Source organism: Sinohyriopsis cumingii, chromosome 10, assembly GCF_028554795.1.
Source record: "Sinohyriopsis cumingii isolate HCF-2022 chromosome 10, ASM2855479v2, whole genome shotgun sequence".
In the NCBI taxonomy this organism is placed as follows: Eukaryota; Metazoa; Mollusca; class Bivalvia; order Unionida; family Unionidae; genus Sinohyriopsis; species Sinohyriopsis cumingii.
This window is the reverse complement of record NC_142970.1, coordinates 110,115,844-110,134,780: the sequence shown is the minus strand read 5'-3', so window position 1 is coordinate 110,134,780 and position 18,937 is coordinate 110,115,844. Positions and strand designations below refer to the sequence as shown.

At 37.7% G+C, this 18,937-nt stretch overlaps 1 protein-coding gene across 2 annotated transcripts; it reads right to left on the bottom strand.

Annotated features, from left to right (window-relative positions):
* Window positions 1–810: 810 nt before the first annotated feature.
* On the bottom strand, window positions 811–17,383 carry LOC149791013 (uncharacterized). 2 transcript variants are annotated; one of them, XM_089972884.1, is made up of 3 exons: window positions 17,265–17,383; window positions 5,726–5,918; window positions 811–3,368 (listed from the first exon to the last, which is right to left on the bottom strand). In XM_089972884.1, the coding sequence occupies exons 2-3, from the start codon at window positions 5,870–5,872 to the stop codon at window positions 3,057–3,059; spliced, it is 459 nt and encodes a 152-aa protein (XP_089829010.1). In that variant the 5' UTR covers window positions 5,873–5,918; window positions 17,265–17,383; the 3' UTR covers window positions 811–3,056. The 2 variants fall into 2 exon arrangements, with proteins under 2 accessions (XP_089829010.1, XP_089829011.1); XM_089972885.1 differs by lacking the exon at window positions 17,265–17,383 and adding an exon at window positions 8,858–9,194.
* Between the last annotated feature and the right edge of the window lie 1,554 nt (window positions 17,384–18,937).

The window sequence follows — 18,937 nt, the reverse complement described above, 5'->3', positions numbered from 1 at the left end:
GTCTCCCTAGCATACCGGTATTTCATTACAAATATTATGTCTCCCTAGAATACCGGTATTTCATTACAAATATTCCGTCTCCCTAGCATACCGGTATTTCATTACAAATATTCTGTCTCCGTAGAATACCGGTATTTCATTACAAATATTCTGTCTCCCTAGAATACCAGTATTTCATTACAAATATTCTGTCTCCCTAGCATACCTGGTATTTCATTACAAATATTCTGTCTCCCTAGAATACCGGTATTTCATTACAAATATTCTGTCTCCCTAGCATACCGGTATTTCATTACAAATATTCCGTCTCCCTAGCATACCGGTATTTCATTACAAATATTATGTCTCCCTAGAATACCGGTATTTCATTACAAATATTCCGTCTCCCTAGCATACCGGTATTTCATTACAAATATTCTGTCTCCGTAGAATACCGGTATTTCATTACAAATATTCTGTCTCCCTAGAATACCGTATTTCATTACAAATATTCTGTCTCCCTAGAATACCGGTGTTTCATTACAAATATTATGTCTCCGTAGAACACCGGTATTTCATTACAAATATTCCGTCTCCCTAGCATACCGGTATTCCATTACAAATATTCTGTCTCCCTAGAATACCGGTATTTCATTACAAATATTCTGTCTCCCTAGAATACCGGTATTTCATTACACATATTCTGACTCCTTAGAATACCGGTATTTCATTACAAATATTTTGTCTCCTTAGAATACCGGTAATCGCCATAAAACAAGATATAATTATGAATTTTCACTGGGGGAAAAAAGAAACTACAAACACAATAAATAATACATTTCAAAACTTTAGGTTTGTTTTTATTTTTATTTTTTTGCATTTTCATGAAACAAATGAGGTTATAAAACATTAGGAGTACGGGATACTGTATGTACTGATTTTCGACACATTTGGAATAAATGCCAATAATACAAAAATTCTGGTATTTGCTCTCCCTCTCCCTCTCTCTCTCAGAGTTCGGAAGACGTGGGCAGGACATGATCGTATCAGATACAATATATGTAGACTTCGGTAAACCTAGTTATAAAAATACGTCAACATAATTCATCCATTTGAATAAACGAATTGTATTCATAATACAACAACAACAACAACAATAACAACAACAACTACTACTACTACTACCAATAATAATAATAATAATAATGATAATAATAATAATAAATGCGCATAATGTCTCCTCTAAAGTAATGCCATCTTCCTTATTGGAAATATCTTATAAGCCTACTCTGCTACATCAAACTGCACTTTGTAACATTGTCTTCTGTATGCCTGCCTCCCTGCCTGTGTACGTCCGTACGAATCTACGTTTCTCTGTCTGTACGTATGTATGTATGCATGCATGCATGCATGCATGTAGGTAGGTAGGTAGGTAGGTAGGTAGGTATGTACGTACGTACGTACGTGTGTGTGTATGTATGTATGTACGTACGTACGTGTGTGTATGTATGTCTGTATGTATGTACGTACGTACGTATGTATATATGTATGTATGTGTGTGTATGTATGTATGCATGTATGGGTGTGTGTGTGTGTGTGTGTATGTATGTATGTATGTATGTATGTATGTATGTATGTATGTATGTACGTACGTATGTATATATGTATGTATGTAAGTGCGTGTATGTATGTATGCATGTATGGGTGTGGGTGTGGGTGTGGGTGTGTGTGTGTGTATGTATGTATGTATGTATGTATGTATTCGTAAAATTGACGAATAAAATAGTATGGCATAACATGTTATATCTCCTTTTAGTTAATTCATAATACATTATTGTAACTTCAGATACAAAAAATATCGTTATTACAAAAAGGGATGTAAAAATATCATTGTCGATTAATGACAGTCTAATTAATGCAATTATTCCTTACCTTAACAAACGTACAACATGGATCAATTCATTAATACAACACGCAATTGTCTTTGTGCATAAAGTCAACAATGAGTGTATATAAAATAAAAATAAAAAAGTATTCAAAGCAATTGCTACTTATCATTCAAGTGAATACATAATAAAATACGAACTTTCAACTAACAAATAAACAAAAAACATTTATACATTATTGATATGGCACTTGATGCGGATGTTCTATCCGAATTATTGTTGTTGTTGTTGTTGTTGTAGGGTTTAACGCCATTTTTCTGCACACGATACGCTATACATGGCGGCCAGTAATAATGGTGGAGGAAGAACCCAGGAAAACCCCGGAAAGAACCACCGACCCACGAGAAGCTACTGGCAAGCTTTCTCACCTATCCGAATTATAATATTTTCCATCAAAAACTGCTCCATTTAAGTGTTTTCAGCTACGTCTGCACGTCGATATTCTCGGATGCAGTGAGGTGAACTCGAGAAGTTTATTTTGAAATCCAATTATATTTGCAAATGAAATGGAAAGGGAAAAACAACTGCGTATGTAGTCAATACAATACAAGATTCGTGTTTTGTTATGAGTTGGTGGGTGGGTGGGGGAAGCTTCGAGCACAATCCTATGGAGCATACCTCGACTGTATGCAGACAGCCGCTATTCGGATAACTTAAGGTATTTACGATACAAACTTGACCGAGAAATTGCGAATTCATCCACTTCTCGAATTTCCAGTTAATCCGATGGTTAATTCAGTCGTAGAAATAGAGGAGATGGTCGAAATAGACTGCAGTTCCTTTTTACGGAGATATTTACGGTAAACAAAATGTATACTTTTTCTGCATATTACTACAGCAACATACATTAGAGGCATATATACATACACAGTGTCCGATCAGAACATCGCTCGGACATTTCTGTCAGGTCGTGAAATTACTTTTCGACACGATGGAAAACGCAGAATATGTTCTAACTGACATAGGTCTGTCATAAAGGGGGTGAGGTAATAAGGCCCAGGGTGAGTGTTATAAAAAGTATAAAAAAATCATCCATCATGGTTTAAATACTGCATTGAGCATATGCTATACTAACCGACAGATTTTCCATCAAAAGCAACGGATTTGCTTGATCATTACATTAAATTTTAATCAAACTGAACTGTCAAAACGAAGATTTTCGTAAGCTTGCATGTGTAGAATTCTCAAATAATCTTTATTGGTACAGCTACTGTTCAAAGAGCTGACGCTGCGAGAATTATGCATCGAGTTTGCATCCTGGTTATCGGTATTCGGTTGTCCCATAGGTCTCCTGCTTTCCAGTAAACTGAAGACAGTCTGCCGTGTAGTTCCAGACCGTGTTGAAAATGAAGATTCCGAAGACGCCTGCTCATTTCGTTTTGGTTTGAATTTTCCCTCGTTTGCCTCTTTTTTAGAGATTATCACTGTTTTCAAACAAGGCATCTGAAAAGTATAACTAGTTCTTTTGACGCATATGTAATGATTTCATTTGATACTAGTCAGTTATATAGATTTCAATATATATTATCACCATCATTCAAACATTATATATTTTACGAAACTGTATTTCTAAGTAACTAAACATACTTTATATACATTCCATATCAAGACCTCATTTTTATATACATTCCATATTGACCTCATTTCTATATGCATTCCATATTAAGACCTCATTTTTATATCCATTCCATATTAAGAGCTCATTTTTATATGCATTCCATATTAAGACCTCATTTTTATATGCATTCCATATTAAGACCTCATTTTTATATGCATTCAATATTAAGACCTCATTTTTATATGCATTCCATATTAAGACCTCATTTTTATATGCATGCCATATTAAGTTCTCAAGCTAATGTCATTTAAAAAGTTATAAAATATGATAATACATTCAACTTGTTTGCACTGCAAAACCATATAGATTGATTACGTTCATTAGTTATGACGCCTGTGTGGTTTTTGCCGACATCTCTCTCTCTCTCTCTCTCACACACACACACACACACACACACATTTTTACGGCCACTTTAATGTCTCTGACGAGACATATGTTTTCCTATACCATGACATACCTATCATCCTCGACGAAAAGAAATTCAGAACGTATATTTGCAGATAGTAAATGGTCAGTTTTCGAAAACAAGTAAATCTACCGTAAGATATTACCGAAGTTATTCTATAATTGTGACGTAGAAATGCATTGTACGGTTAGCACACAGTTTTAATGAGAATCAATAACTTTCCTGTCGTTAACTCAACGAAACTGAAAATAAAAAGACACTTTCTTGTAAGCAAGATCTCGGGTATAAAATATAATCAAAGTAAATGACAATGAACTAGTTTGTCTCATTATATTACCAACAATGACAGCGAGAAGGTCTGTAACATTTGAAATGTATACCGTTCTACGTAAAATTACCAACCCGATAGTGATGATGATGATGATGAGGAGGAGGAGGAGGAGGAGGATATAAAGGAGAAGAATAAGAAAAACGGATTACGCGTTTTAATTGATGCATTTTAATGTTTCGACAGTAAGGAAGATTGATTTTGATGAAATGAAGACATTATTAAAGAATGATCACACTGGCGTATATCTTCATTCTGTAGTTTGGAGAATATTTTTGGACGACTTTATCAACAGTCTTTAATTAAATACAAACATGTAAGCTCTTTATGGTTTGACATGAATACACATGTAGATTGTGATAATTACACACATGTATATCACGTCATGTTAAGTATTTATGAACTGACCCCCACTTTACTCTTTGATTTTTTATTATCTTGAAGCAAAGTATATGAATCACCAGGTAACTGTTGACTTTTGTGTAACTTTCACGAGGTTCTGATTTTATAATTATTATTATTATTACTAGTAGTAGTAGTAGTAATAGTAGTATTAGTAGTATGATTAAGGACAGTAATGGTTCAAGACGTAAGCTTCATCCATTAATAAATCCCCTAATTACAAATCTTCCGTGAATATGAATCACAACAGACATGAAAATGACCAATATATGCAGGTCTTGTTAAAAAAATCAAAAAAATACTGGTCCTAGAGCGAGTGCGTGTCACTTAGTATTCAAGGTAAGGGAGGTAACATTTTACGCCTAATTATGATAACTACAAAATAATCAGTTAAGACCTTCGACTGTTTACTCTCCATTTTCAAGACATAGTGTATTGCATATAAGTAATGTACAGAGAAGTAAGAATTTTTGCACGATCTTTGATGACACGAGTTTTCATGAGCTAATGTCCGTTTGGGAAGCAAAATATTACACACGTTGTTAGCATGTACATTCGTTTGGAGTTGCAGATAGCTATTGTTATAATCCATTGTTGATATACGTATCTATAAGTTGACATTTCTTACTCCGTAACCAATGGTTGCCAGCGAAAAGGGCATGCCCCCCACCCCCTTTCTTTTTTCTTTTGGCGGAATTCACCACTAAACATGTTTAGCCGGCCACTACACGTTTGTCTCCCCTCCACCACCGGGAAATAAGTATGCCCCCCCCCCCCCTTTAATAACCCAAGTTGTCTTCGAATTATCTAAAGACATGTTAAATCTCGTTAATAACACATATGGTTTCGTACCACTCACATACCCACGTTGGTCGATCCACGGCTCGACCTCATGCAGACATAGGTGCAACATGGTATCGATATGTAAAGGCAAGCGCCTTCGACCACTCAGTCCCAGGGACCCCAAATATTTAACCGAATGATAAATGGGAAAACTTTAAGACGATCTCTTAATGCAAGCAGGGCAACTATCACCTTCAACCTACCCAGCGATCTATCTTGGGTAGCTTCTCAACGGGCACTTCATATTTGCAGAAATAGGTTGTGACAATGGCCGCCACAAATACCGCCACCATAAGGACAGGTATCACAATGTTAATCCATGCCGGAACCAATTCATCTGCTGGCGACATCACATGTGTACTCTGGAATTCTACTCAATATAGGCGTAAAGTTAGGCTGTAAAATAGAACATATGAATAAATAAAATAAATATATGTTGAATATGTTACAGTACTGGAAGCAAGCTGGTGAAAACAGATGAGTACATAATTAAATGTTCAAGGTAAATCTAACGACGAAAATTTAAAAAGTCCAATAAACTTAAAGACGGTGAAAATACTTAAATTTCGTCAAATATTTTTGTTATTTTTATGGAAATACAATTATACTGTGGACAGAATTGGTAGAATGAAAACACACCGGATATAACAGTAACAAAGAGGTAATCCCTCTTCATACCTCTGACTATAACCAAATTTTACATAAATTTGCAAATCCTTTTACATGCAACATGGCTTATTGAAAAGTATTTGACAGGCACGCCTGCTTCAAAAACTTAACGACAATGTACCAATTTATGCAGCACGTTCTTAGTATACAGTTTCGTCGATTTTATAAATTATGTTAGAATAAGAAGCATATATTAGGACTTCGTCCTCAGGCAAAGAATCTTCCTTGACGTTACGTCAAAACCTTTGAACTAGCATACCGCATCTGATCCACAGTTCTTCCTCTATAGCGGCAATTATAACACTATCGTGGTAAGACACATAACCAGACTGACAACCAAAAAAAAGTCAGAGTATGTGTAATTTTGCGAATCTACCTTTTCCATGTAGGTGATGTAAGCAGATCTATAAAATGAGATATTGTGAGAAGTATGGTATATTTCACGGCAGCAAACAACGAGAGGCCACACTTGGGGGATAATGGGGGAGTACAATAAGTAGCGACGAGCAGTTTATGGGCATTTCAAGGAACATACAGACAACGAGAGGCCACACTTGGGGGATAATGGGGGAGTACAATAAGTAGCGACGAGCAGTTTATGGGCATTTCAAGGAACATACAGACAACGAGAGGCCACACTTGGGGGATAACGGGGGAGTACAATAAGTAGCGACAAGCAGTTTATGGGCATTTCAAGGAACATACAGACAACGAGAGGCCACACTTGGGGGATAATGGGGGAGTACAATAAGTAGCGACGAGCAGTTTATGGGCATTTCAAGGAACATACAGACAAGAAATTAGAGCTTGCTAAGTTGACAACAACAGATTGGACAGAATTCTTTTTCCTTTTTTTTACGAATTCAAAGAATCGCTCCGGTACCTTAGCGGTTAGGGGGGTCCCGAGTGGCCGAGTGGTCTAAAGCGCTCTCCGTTACGGATCACTGCCATCTCACCTCTGTCTGCTTGGGTTAGAATCTCGGATTCACCCAATGTGTGGTATGTGAGAAAGCTTGCCAGTAGCTTCTCGTGGGTCGGTGGTTCTTTCCGGGGTTTTCCCGGATTCTTCCTCCACCATTAATAGTGGACGCCATGTATAGCCTATCGTGTGCTGAAAAATGGAACCCTACAACAACAACAACAACAACAACCTTAGTGGTTACAGCGTCCACCTCGGATACCGGAGGTCGCAGGTTCGAACACAGGCAGAATCATATCAAAAACTTATAAAAATGGTAATAACAGCTGCCTCGCTAGGCGCTCAGCACTAAGAGAACAGTGTTAAGACTGGTCAGCCTGGTGTCAAGATAATGTGACTGGGTGGCACATCGTGCTACACGTCTGTGGCATGATGCCCCAGTGGCTAGACATCACAATAATACGCCACACTGCAGACATCGTAGCGATATGAATTTTTTTAAACCTATGTTAAAAATCCAAAATCACACACACACACACACACACACTTAAAGGTAATGAGTAAATCAAAAATCAGAAATACGGTCCGACAGATGACGCAACGGCACAGTATACATACATGACAAGTCCCGGTTGCGTATGTCACATGGGGATTTGTTTGAGAGTGTTTTGCAATATATTTCACGAATAGCCAAATACCTAATTCATTTTTAAAGTACATATTCAACAAAAATTTTAACAAATTAGTGGAAGTGTAGGTGAAATATAATAAATACAAAACAACAATATGTGCGTTTTTCCGAGTCGGGGCAAAGAGTTTGGTTTAAAAGGCGTAAAAACATGTCTCGAAGGCCTAGATAAATTCCTACGCCGTATCCAATTCGTTTTTTCATCCCATTAACTTTAACATAAAAGTCGCCATTTTAAAATGTCACTCGTAAGAGGAACAAAACCTTGTCCCTCTCTCACGCAAGTGTCTCACGCGATTGAGTCTCCCTCTCGCGATTTTGTCCCCAAGTCTTGCTTAATTCAGTATAATAAATTACTGTGCTTCTTACGGGAAGATATGAAGATGTATTCACCTAATGCTTCTTAGTGGAGTAGAACTTGTCGCAGATGACCCAGCGTGCGTATCTCTCTCACCCCACCCCCTCCAAAAAGGGCAAAACATGGATATTACTTCACCTCATCAAGGTAACAGTGTCAGGGATAAGCTCACCGAATGTCATGTGACAGGGGACAAAACACAGTGCATCCCTCAAGCAATTGTGTTTCACTATCTTGTTTCATTTGATACAATAAAATTTGCCTTTACAGCTGCCTCGCAACTCACGGGTTCGAACTCCAGCCGATTCATATCAAAGACTTATTAAACAATGTACAATCAGCTACCTCGCTTGGCGCTCAGCATTAAGAGGTTAGTTTTCGGATTGGTGCCAGGATAATGTGCCTGGGTGGGACATAATACTACATGTCTGCGTCATGATGTCCCAGTGCAAGGCATAACTATAAATTGTCACACTGCAGCTATCGTAGCGATATGACTGAATTTTTTTAAAGCTATGTTAAAAATCCAAAATCACACACACGCACACGCGCGCGCGATTGTTTGCGGGAATCTGTAAAGATATGTTGATCCGCGACAAGTCGAGTTCCACGAGGATTTCACCGTCATGGAACGTGACTTGAAATTGGTGAACAAATCTTCATATCGTCTCCTAAGAAGGTCAATACATGTATAATATTACCTGTACAACTCCATGCATAGTTCGAAGGGTGACTAATGTTATCACGACAGCACACGTACACAAACTGAACTGAAAACTCACAGCTTCCTATTTTTCTAAGCTTCCGTCAGTGCTGGCTGGCTGCGTGCCGTCACCAAACACTTTAAAGTGGGTGGAGGTAATTCCAGTATTAGCGGCGACAAGACAGGGAACGAAAAGACCCATAATTCAACGTCAAATAAAAACTAAAATGTCAAAAGATTTCCAGCGAATGTATGACCACCATACACATGCGCACTAAGGTAGTTTCAAGATCCAACTATAATATAAGAATATGATAAGTCTCTGATGTCAGTTTTATTAAAACATAAGCAACGTTAACCTTATTATTCATATGATCAGACCAGGAAAAGGTAATAATGTTCAGTTCAACGATTGTAAAAAAAAAATAACTATGCAGTTGCAAATAAAACGTATGTTGCTAAACTCACGAACATCACTTTACAGAGAAAGCAGACATTACTATAATTCAACGTGAAGCAATGAATAATATTTAGAACTCATAATACCGCTTATATTCGCTCCTAAGACTAGTCAAACTGCAAACAACAAAGGTGCTGTCCTGCCGTAGTATAATGCGCCTGCAGACCAGGGTATATGCTGTCTGTTCTATTGATTACTCGTAGCAAAAGGCACAGTCCCAGATCTGACAGGGGAACAGGCGACGGCGGACCGGGGTCTGTGCACTTTGCAAATGGACTCGTTATATAAGCGAGTACAGACGGTATATTCCAAACTTGGCAAGTGACAACTGAAAAAGTATGACATATAAAGAACGGACGTAATATTCGTCGATAAATTGTCTAGTTTTAGCCATGGTTAGCCCAATATCAAGGGTTCCCAGGTGAAAGAGTGGTCCGAGGCGCTCACCTTCAGTAGACAACTGTCATCTCACCTCTGTCCGAATTGGTTAACTTGGACATGAGAGTAAGCCAGCCAGAAGCTTCCCGTGCGGCGGTGGTTCATTCGGAGTTTACCCCGTGTTGTTGTTCCACCAAATATACCGCATATTATGTGCTGAAAATGTCGTTAAACCTATAACATAAACAAACACGACCAACCCATTTGTTGTTATTTCTAATGGCTTTACTCTTGAATCAAAGTAGGCAAACCTATGAGCTATTAAAAGATGTATATGTAAATATCATAATAATACATAATTAGGTACACATTTAACCCTTATGCACGTGCTAGCATATATATTTATCTATTAGTTGTGTCCAGTTAATATGATAATTGTAAAGATCGCATACAGTTGTCAGTTAATTTCACTTAATTTTGAGAACACGAAATATTTTTGTTATTTAAAGTTGTAAATTATTTAAATCTGCTGTCGTAATGAAGTCTCAACAGTAAATAAAAATGTTGTCTTGCTAAACTAATAAAACATGTCCTGTCCCCTCCCCCACGCAGATATCGCAGACGTGAAGACCGTTTATGACACCAACATAGCTCACACCTCATGCATGAATATCAATGAAAACTCCAAGTCCGTGCCAAGTCGCTGCTGGGGATTGGGGGTTGGGTTGGGTTGGGAGTGTGGGGTACAATTCCTGTTTTGGTGACTTTAAGACCATTTAAGTATAGCATAAGGAACAGCAACATAGAAATTGGTGCCAGATATTACCCGTTTCCTTTTTTCAGGTGCATATGAGGAACCGAATTATCACTAGAACACCAAAGGTTAATTTGTTGTTTTTAGGCTAAAAACCTAGTTCTCCTTACATATAAATCAGATTCAAGTTAATTACAACTATGTCCGAGATCAATTTTTTTTCTTCGTTTCCTGCTTTAGATGTGTGTGTGTGTGTGTGTACATGCATGCATGCATGGACTGGGACTAGCAAAATCCTGGCCACCTAGTGCCAATACAAATTAACATCTAAATACGAAACGGCAAAATTCTTTATGAACTAACGACACTTGCAAATCCCCCCCCCCCCACCCAAAAAAAAGCTAACGTATCAATGTATTGATGAATGGGGCGTAACGACATGTCAGCACAATCATAACTATATATTGCCGATTAGCTCGAAATATATTAAGAAAAGAAACTATCAAACACCAAAAAATTAGCCAGATACGGACTTCGAAAATAATATATGCATAGACGTAGTCTTGCACGATCGAAACATGGTATACATGTAGTCTTGCAAGATAGAAGATACAAAAGGTATACATGTAGTCTTGCAAGACAGAAGATACAAAAGGTATACATGTTCAAATTCTATAATGGTATAAAATAAAGGATAAAGATAACAAAATAAATAAATTAGCCTTATAGTATAAGATCAATGTTTCTAATTTAGACTGTGACATTTTGGAATGTCCAATAATTTATCTGGTGGTAAAATGGTGGATCACCAATAAGCTTAGTAATGGAGTTGATATCAAAAAGCATCTGTCTCACACGACGAATGTCAGGAACGTGTACAACTGTCAGTGGACAATGGCAAAGTATACACTCGGGTCAAAGTTCACCCTACAAGTGATGGGGTGGGGGGGGGGGTGGGGGCAAAACGCACCCAAGCCATCCTGACGCACCTGCGCTAGAAAATGGACTGGTCTTTATACAGCAAGCATGCCCAGGTTACCCAGGCCTTGTGAATGGCGGCCATTGTTGCACGCAGCTGCATGAATGATTTTTACGCAAGAATATTACTTTTTGGGCATCTTCCTGTAAAAATGTTAACTCCATTTGTTTCCAGTATTTTTTACTAGAACTACCTAATGAAAACAGGGTACGTATGTTTTGAAACAATATAGTATAGAGATGCATTATGTATAATATTTAATGATTCTCAGCAGTTGTTAATTCCGCCTATTGTTAAATTGTCAATGCTGTACGACAGGGGCAAAAAGGCCCCCTACAGGGGGCGTGTTGGTCCATATTTTTTTTAAATGTTGTACACTTTTTAACTAACCGTTTATATGCCTAAAATTATTTCATACTTTTTTGCAGATGGTGCGAACACTTACAGAAGGAAAACTGATAGAGGAAATTATGGGACACCAGCTCTAAAAGCGGCTCTTGAAACATTTCATTCTGGAACTTCACTGAAAGCTGCTGCCAGGAAGTATGGAACTCAAGCTAAAACTTTGCGCAGACATAAAGATATAAAGGTTTCACAACCTGGAGTGTTAAAACTGGGAAGTAAGACTGCTGTTTTCAAGCCTGATTATGAGTTACTTCTAGTTTAGCACATCCAGTCCATGGAAAAGGCATTATTTGGCCTGACCACTATTGACGTACGGCGTTTGGCATACGATTTAGCAGTTCATCTGAATATTAAAAACCATCAATTTCAAGGCAATGCAGCAGGTATTGATTGGCTGAAAGGCTTTATGAAAAGGCATCCAAATCTAGCCATTAGAGCTCCAGAGGCAACCAGTGTCAGCAGAGTCGTCGGCTTTAACCAGCCACAGGCTGTCACATTTTACCAAGTATATAAGAAATCTCTTGATGCAACACTTGCTGATGATCTCAGAATATGGAACATGGATGAAACAGGCATTAGTACTGTCCACAAGCCAGTAAACTCGTTGCATCAAACGGTGTTAGATCAGTTGGTAAAGTTACAAGCGGTGAACGTGGGCAAACTATTACTGTAATATGTGCCATGAATGCGGCCGGTACCTTTGCACCGCCAGCATTTATCAACCCACGTAAACGAATGGAATCCATCACTGATGAATAGCGCACCAGCCGGTGCACTGGGCTTGTGTAGCCTAAGTGGGTGAACAGACAGTAATATTTTCTTGCAATGGCTGGAACATTTCACTTGTTTTGTGAAAAGTATGAAGGACTCTCCATACATTCCTTTTCTTGATGGGCACCATAGCCATAAAACGTTGGAAGCTGTTCTCTGTGCATGCGATAAAAGGATTGTGTTGATAACCTTTCCTCCCCATTGCACACATCAGCTTCAGCCTCCTGATGTCTCAGTTTTCATGGTACTAAAAAGTGCTTTCAATTTGGACTCTGGAAACTTGATGACAAGCAATTTAAGATGACGATAAAGTGCGTTTAAAGTTGCTAAAAAAATCTACAGCATATAACCAAACTGCCAGTTTACAGAAAGCTGACTTTGGCCTTTTAATCCAAATAAGTTCACAGATGACGATTTCGCTCCTTCTATGGAAACTGATGAACCTCAGCCAGTATCAGATAGGCCTAATGCGTGTCAACAAGCACTACCTATGTCATCAGAACTGATTGAATCAAATAAGACAGCTGATCACCTGTCGGTTACTGGCTGCATAGACATGTTGGAAGGGTCGGGTGATGCAGAAACATTTGTTCAAGAGGACAAGACAGATGACAAGCAATCAGTTGGTATTCCTATAGTTATTGCAAATGGGGCAGGCGATACAGAAACATCGAATGAGCGAAATAGGTCACTTGATGATTAGTTGCTTAGTAACGTTATGATTACTTCTGACTATGCAGAAACATTGACTGAACCAAGCAAAACGGTTGAATTTCTGCTAACCGGTAGTTCTACAGCCACTGTGGATGGGTCGGATAATCAGAGACAGACAAAACTATTTATACTCAGTCACCTGATAATCAGCAAACAACACATCACTCTGCCATCACCGTCGAGGAGACAGGCAATCGGTAAATGCTGTACGAAGCTATTCTTGCTAAAAGAACGGAAAGTGCTACCTTGGGGGTATCTCATAACGAATTCAAAAATGCAGACGATTCAGCATTTATGAACATATTGCTTTAACTTTCGCCAAAGCCTAGAATATCCAGTCAGCGCACAAGAAAGCGAAAGGCAGAATCAACAATGAACTTGACATCATCACCGTATAAAAAGATGCTTACTGAAAAGCAAAGAAAGACGAGATAACAAATACAAAAGGCAAATGTTATAGTACTGTACAGGCAAGTGGGAGCAAACGGAATGAAACCAAAGTTTCAAAACTGAAAGAAATACAGAAGAAAAGGAAGTAGACATGTAGAGAGGACAAAAAGAAAACCATCTAAGATTATAAGACAACTTGTATAGAGAACCATGAAAAGGGAAAATAGGCTTTGGGTCCAAAGTCAGGTGCTATACATGATCTTGCCTTGTCAGCAGACACAACACATAATAAAGACAACATTTGTGGAAACTGAGAATTTGATGTTGATGTTGCTGTTATGGGGTCTAACGCCATTTTTCAGCACAAGATAGGCTATACATGGCGGCCAGTATTAATGGTGGAGGAAGAACCCGGGAAAACCCCAGAAAGGACCACCGACCCACGAGAAGCTACCGGCAAGCTTTCTCACATATCCACATTGGCCGAGCCCGAGACTCGAACCCACGCAGACAGAGGTGAGATGGCAGTGATCCGTGACGGACAGCGCTTTAGACCACTCGGCCACTCGGGGCCCCGTAAACTGCGAATTTGAATATGGAGGAAGTGATGATCCCTTAATAGAAGATTCCTGGTCGCAGTCCAAGGAATGTTCCAGTTGGTGCCATGAATCCTGTGGCACCACCATCAATATGCAATTTTGCTGTGCTAAGTGTGAGTAATAAAGAATTTACCAGGAACATTCACGACTTTGGGGCTTTGTCTTTTTCTTCATTAACGGTGGAAATTAGGGACTATTTAGATTTGAGCATTGTTGTAGCTGCCTGCTTATTCACAGTGTTGTGCTGATTTGAATGATGCAACAGTATGTAGTTTTAGCATCTTTGCTAAATGTTACATGTCCATATAGGAATAATACTTGATTTTACAGTTCAATAGTATCCCTGTAGTTTTACAGATTTTTACAGATGTCGAATGCATTGTGGGGCAAAATGCCCCGGCGAGGGCGTGTTGCTCCACCATAGGGGCAAAATGCCCGTTTTTACAGTTTTATCATTTTTCTCGTAAATAGTTTTTTCTTTGTTACCAAGCATCATTCCATTATGTTAGACGTGACGCATACCTTAAATAAATTGTACAATTGCGAACACAATCATGTAACTCGTGCCATAAATTACAAAAGCTGTTAAATGGTGCGTTTTGCTCCCCACAACCACCCCCATTTGTCTGATTTGTGTCTTACAAGCGAGTCACGTCATTTCTGCGACTACTTCTGTATAAAGGATGCCTTTCTCTTCTCAAATGATGGAACTGACTCCGAGGTCTTCTTGTTGAATTTTTGTTTCACGAACTTTGCCTACTATATATAAAGTTCTTATAGAAACAACGTTTCTTAATCAAGTTCTCGCTTTTATCTGGTGGTACATCATTAATACGCTTCTGAGTTCATATCAAAATACTTATTTGCCACAGGGTGGAGGTCGATACACTCAGTGATTTTGGATATAAAACGATTATCAAATCTGAGGCTTTTGCTTTGCATATTGAATGACCGTCAAGTCTGAGGTTAGATTTTGAATATTAAAGGATGGTCAAATATGAGGCTAGATGCTAGATATTAAATGATTGGAAAACCAGAACATTTGTTTTGGATCTTAAAGGGTTGTGAAATCAGAGGTTACATTTGGGGACCACTCGGCCACCCGGGACCCAACTCTGTGGTTAGATGATGGATATTAAATTAATGACATATCTGAGGGGGATATTAAAGGATTGTCAAATCTGATGGGGGGGGGGGGATATTAAATGATTGTCAAATCTGAGTTTAGATTTTGAATATTAAATGATTGTCAAGTCTGAGGTTTTTGTTTTATATGTTTAAGGATTGAAAAATCTGAGACTTTTGTTTTGGACGTTAAAGGTCTGTCAAATCGGAAGTTCAATGTTGTTGTTCTTGTGGGTTTAACGCTAGTTTTCAGCACACGATAGGTAATATATGGTGGCCAATATAACTGGTGAAGAAAAAAACAACAACAAACAAGAAAAGCCCGCTAAGATCCTCCGACCCAAGAGAAGCAACCAGCAAGCTTTCTCACATACCCATATTGCCCGAGCCCGAGACTCAAACCCATGCGAACAAGGGTGAAATGGATGGGATCAGTCCAGGCTAGCACTTTATACCACTCGACCACCCGGGACCCCAATTTTGAGGTTAGATGTTCGATATTAAATGATTTTCAAAACTCAGGTTGGATTATGGATATCAAAAGATTATCAAATCTGAGATTTTTGTTTCGGATATTAAAAGATTGTAAAATCTCAAATGTTTGCAAGTTCTCAGACATTAGTGTTGCTATAATCTCTGCAGTAAAGATGGAGGTCGTATCTGATAATCGGTTCAAGACTGGTTGTTGCAATGCCAGCTGCATTATAAGAATCACGGTACTAATTCAGTTCCCATAGTAAACATATGGAAACAACATGATATTAAAAATTCTGTAACTTTAAATTTCTGAGTCCTCATGATCAAACCTATATTTATCAGTATAGATAAAACCTGGAAACATGTGCTTTTAATTCCGCACCAAAGAGTCGGTGCTAATTTCAGTAATGGGTGTTCAAAAATGAAGACGGAAATTCCATCAATAAAACAATGTCTCTATTTTTTTTTCACTTCCAATTTGGATAAGCTCTCAAAGGATTCTTTTTCCTAAAAGATAACTTACATTATTAACCAATCGTAGCCAGCCAAACCCATATATGTTCTATTTTATGTTCACCTTTTTCCAGACTGGTTCCCATTTTTCCATACAATTGGTACAGTGTGTCCTTAAAGCGTTAAACAAAAAACAAATTCCAGGTGCAAATCTATGCAAAACTAAAACGTCAACGTTTACCTGTAATTTTTCAGAAAAGTGTTCTTAATGTTCAAATAAATTACACCAATGAACGCTTACATCCTCTGCCAATGAAACGATATATTTTTGTTTCCTGTGTTAAAACAATCTGGTTTGCAAAATATGTCGTTGTCTCAATGGGCTTCTCTAGACCTTTCAGCTTCTTTCACCTCGTGATCTTACAGTGCCCTATTAATAAATACCTATAAGGAACGGGTGATAGTTTGATGCGCTACGTAAGGGGTTTGCAGTTTCCCTGTGTGTTAGTCACAGGTAAAATATTTATGTCACCTAAATGTGGGACAGTCGATGACTAGACGGTTTCCTCCAACACACGTAAAGATCCATGACACGGTTTGAACGATGTGAGAATATACCCACATTTGTCAGGCAAGTAAAGGAGGTGCAAAACAAATTGGTCGATCATACATCGAGAGTTAGAGGGTATTCGTTAATTCACTATTGATACAGCGACAAAGATCTAAAACTCTTTCATCTCTTGAAAGGTAGTTTGTTGTACAACGTCGTTTGACAGTTTATAATGGACGTGTGTCACAAATGATTAGTGTTGGTAACTATTGATGAACTAGTCTCTCTCCTGACTAGCAGAGATACATACACATACCACCCAACCTTCCACAATGCATACAAATACTCACCTCATACTGGGAGTTGGTTTTCTAAGGTACATTGAGACTCATTATACCACTTGTTCTTGTTAATCGGCGTCTGAGGTACGATTGCGGCATGTGTGATTTACCTGTATGACAACCCCGAGTGTTGTGAACAACTAGTCACGTGACATGTATATTTACATCACTTGATTATTCGTAAACAAGAACTGGATTAGAGACTTACAGTTAGACTTTTAAAGATTGATCTCTCTGTCTCTGTCTCTCTCACAGAAAGAAACCTTCGAATTGCTTTTAGATCACACATAGTAACGTATTTGATTTGTATTCTGATTTTCATTTGGTGTTAGCTTAGGAAGATAAACAAAAGCATGCATATCATCATTAGGCAATGCTTAAGTAATATCATTTATACCTGAATACATTCGATGAGATCTTTTTCTTTGTCAAAACTGCTATTCCTGGTACTATATATATATATATATATATATATATATATATATATATATATATATATATATATATATATATATATATATATATATAAAATTTTTACAATACAGCACAAAGGCCGATAAATCTGGGCATCTTGTTTACTGTAAGCTTCTTCAGGCGCAAAATGGTTTGAAACACACACACACACACACACACGCGCATATATATATATATATATATATATATATATATATATATATATATATATATATATATATATATATATATAGATATATATATATACATAAATACATACATGCATATACACTCACACACACACTACACTGTGCAAACTTGCTATGCTTGAGTGTTAACCAGTCTGTGAGTCTCGACAGGAAATATTACACATTAATCTTGAGTGTTAACCAGTCTGTGAGTCTTGACAGGAAATATCACACATTAATCTTGAGTGTTAACCAGTCTATGAGTCTTGACAGGAAATATCACACATTAATCTTGAGTGTTAACCAGTCTGTGAGTCTTGACAGGAAATATCAAACATTAATCTTGAGTGTTAACCAGTCTATGAGTCTTGACAGGAAATATCACACATTAATCTTGAGTGTTAACCAGTCTATGAGTCTTGACAGGAAATATCACACATTAATCTTGCCTACACGCATGTATGTGCAGGATTTACCGGCACATCAACACAACCACTGCTATGTACTGATGACTAAAGGTTAGGTTGTAACAACGATAAGGGTGTAATACAGTCCTAGCCTTTTGAAAGACATGCACGCCAACTAAACTGAGCATGCATTCATAAATCGTGAAATTTTAAAGATAATGAAATAGCTACAATCTTAAAAAAGACATGCAACAAAATATAACGCAAGTGAATCTGTAAACAATGCAAACAACAAAATGTATAGCTTGATATTCTTTTTAAAAAAGCCTACAACAAAATACAGTTAGATAATCTTTAAAAAGAAATAGATACAACAATATAAAATTAGAAAGGGCGAATCTTCAAACCACTGTCAGATCTCGCCAATTAAACAAATTAAAAGTAATATCAAGAAAAGGAAATTTGTAGAAGTAAGTCACCTTTACTCACATAAATCTCTCCTCTCTCATCGATCGTGCCATTAGATTCTAAATTTATAATTGCAAGACATCTATTGATTAAATACTTAGTTTTAAATTCATCATGCATGGCTACAAAACTAATTCGGTCCGTAATAAAACTTGATTGAATTAGA

What these genes read in the sequence shown, in the direction of transcription:
- LOC149791013 (XM_089972884.1), bottom strand. Translation starts at nt 5,872, where the DNA reads ATGTCGCCAGCAGATGAATTGGTTCCGGCATGGATTAACATTGTGATA. An exon ending in TACCCAAGATAGATCGCTGG is followed by an intron (nt 3,369 to 5,725) that starts GTAGGTTGAAGG and finishes TATACTTTTCAG; the next exon opens with ATGCCTTGTTTGAAAACAGT.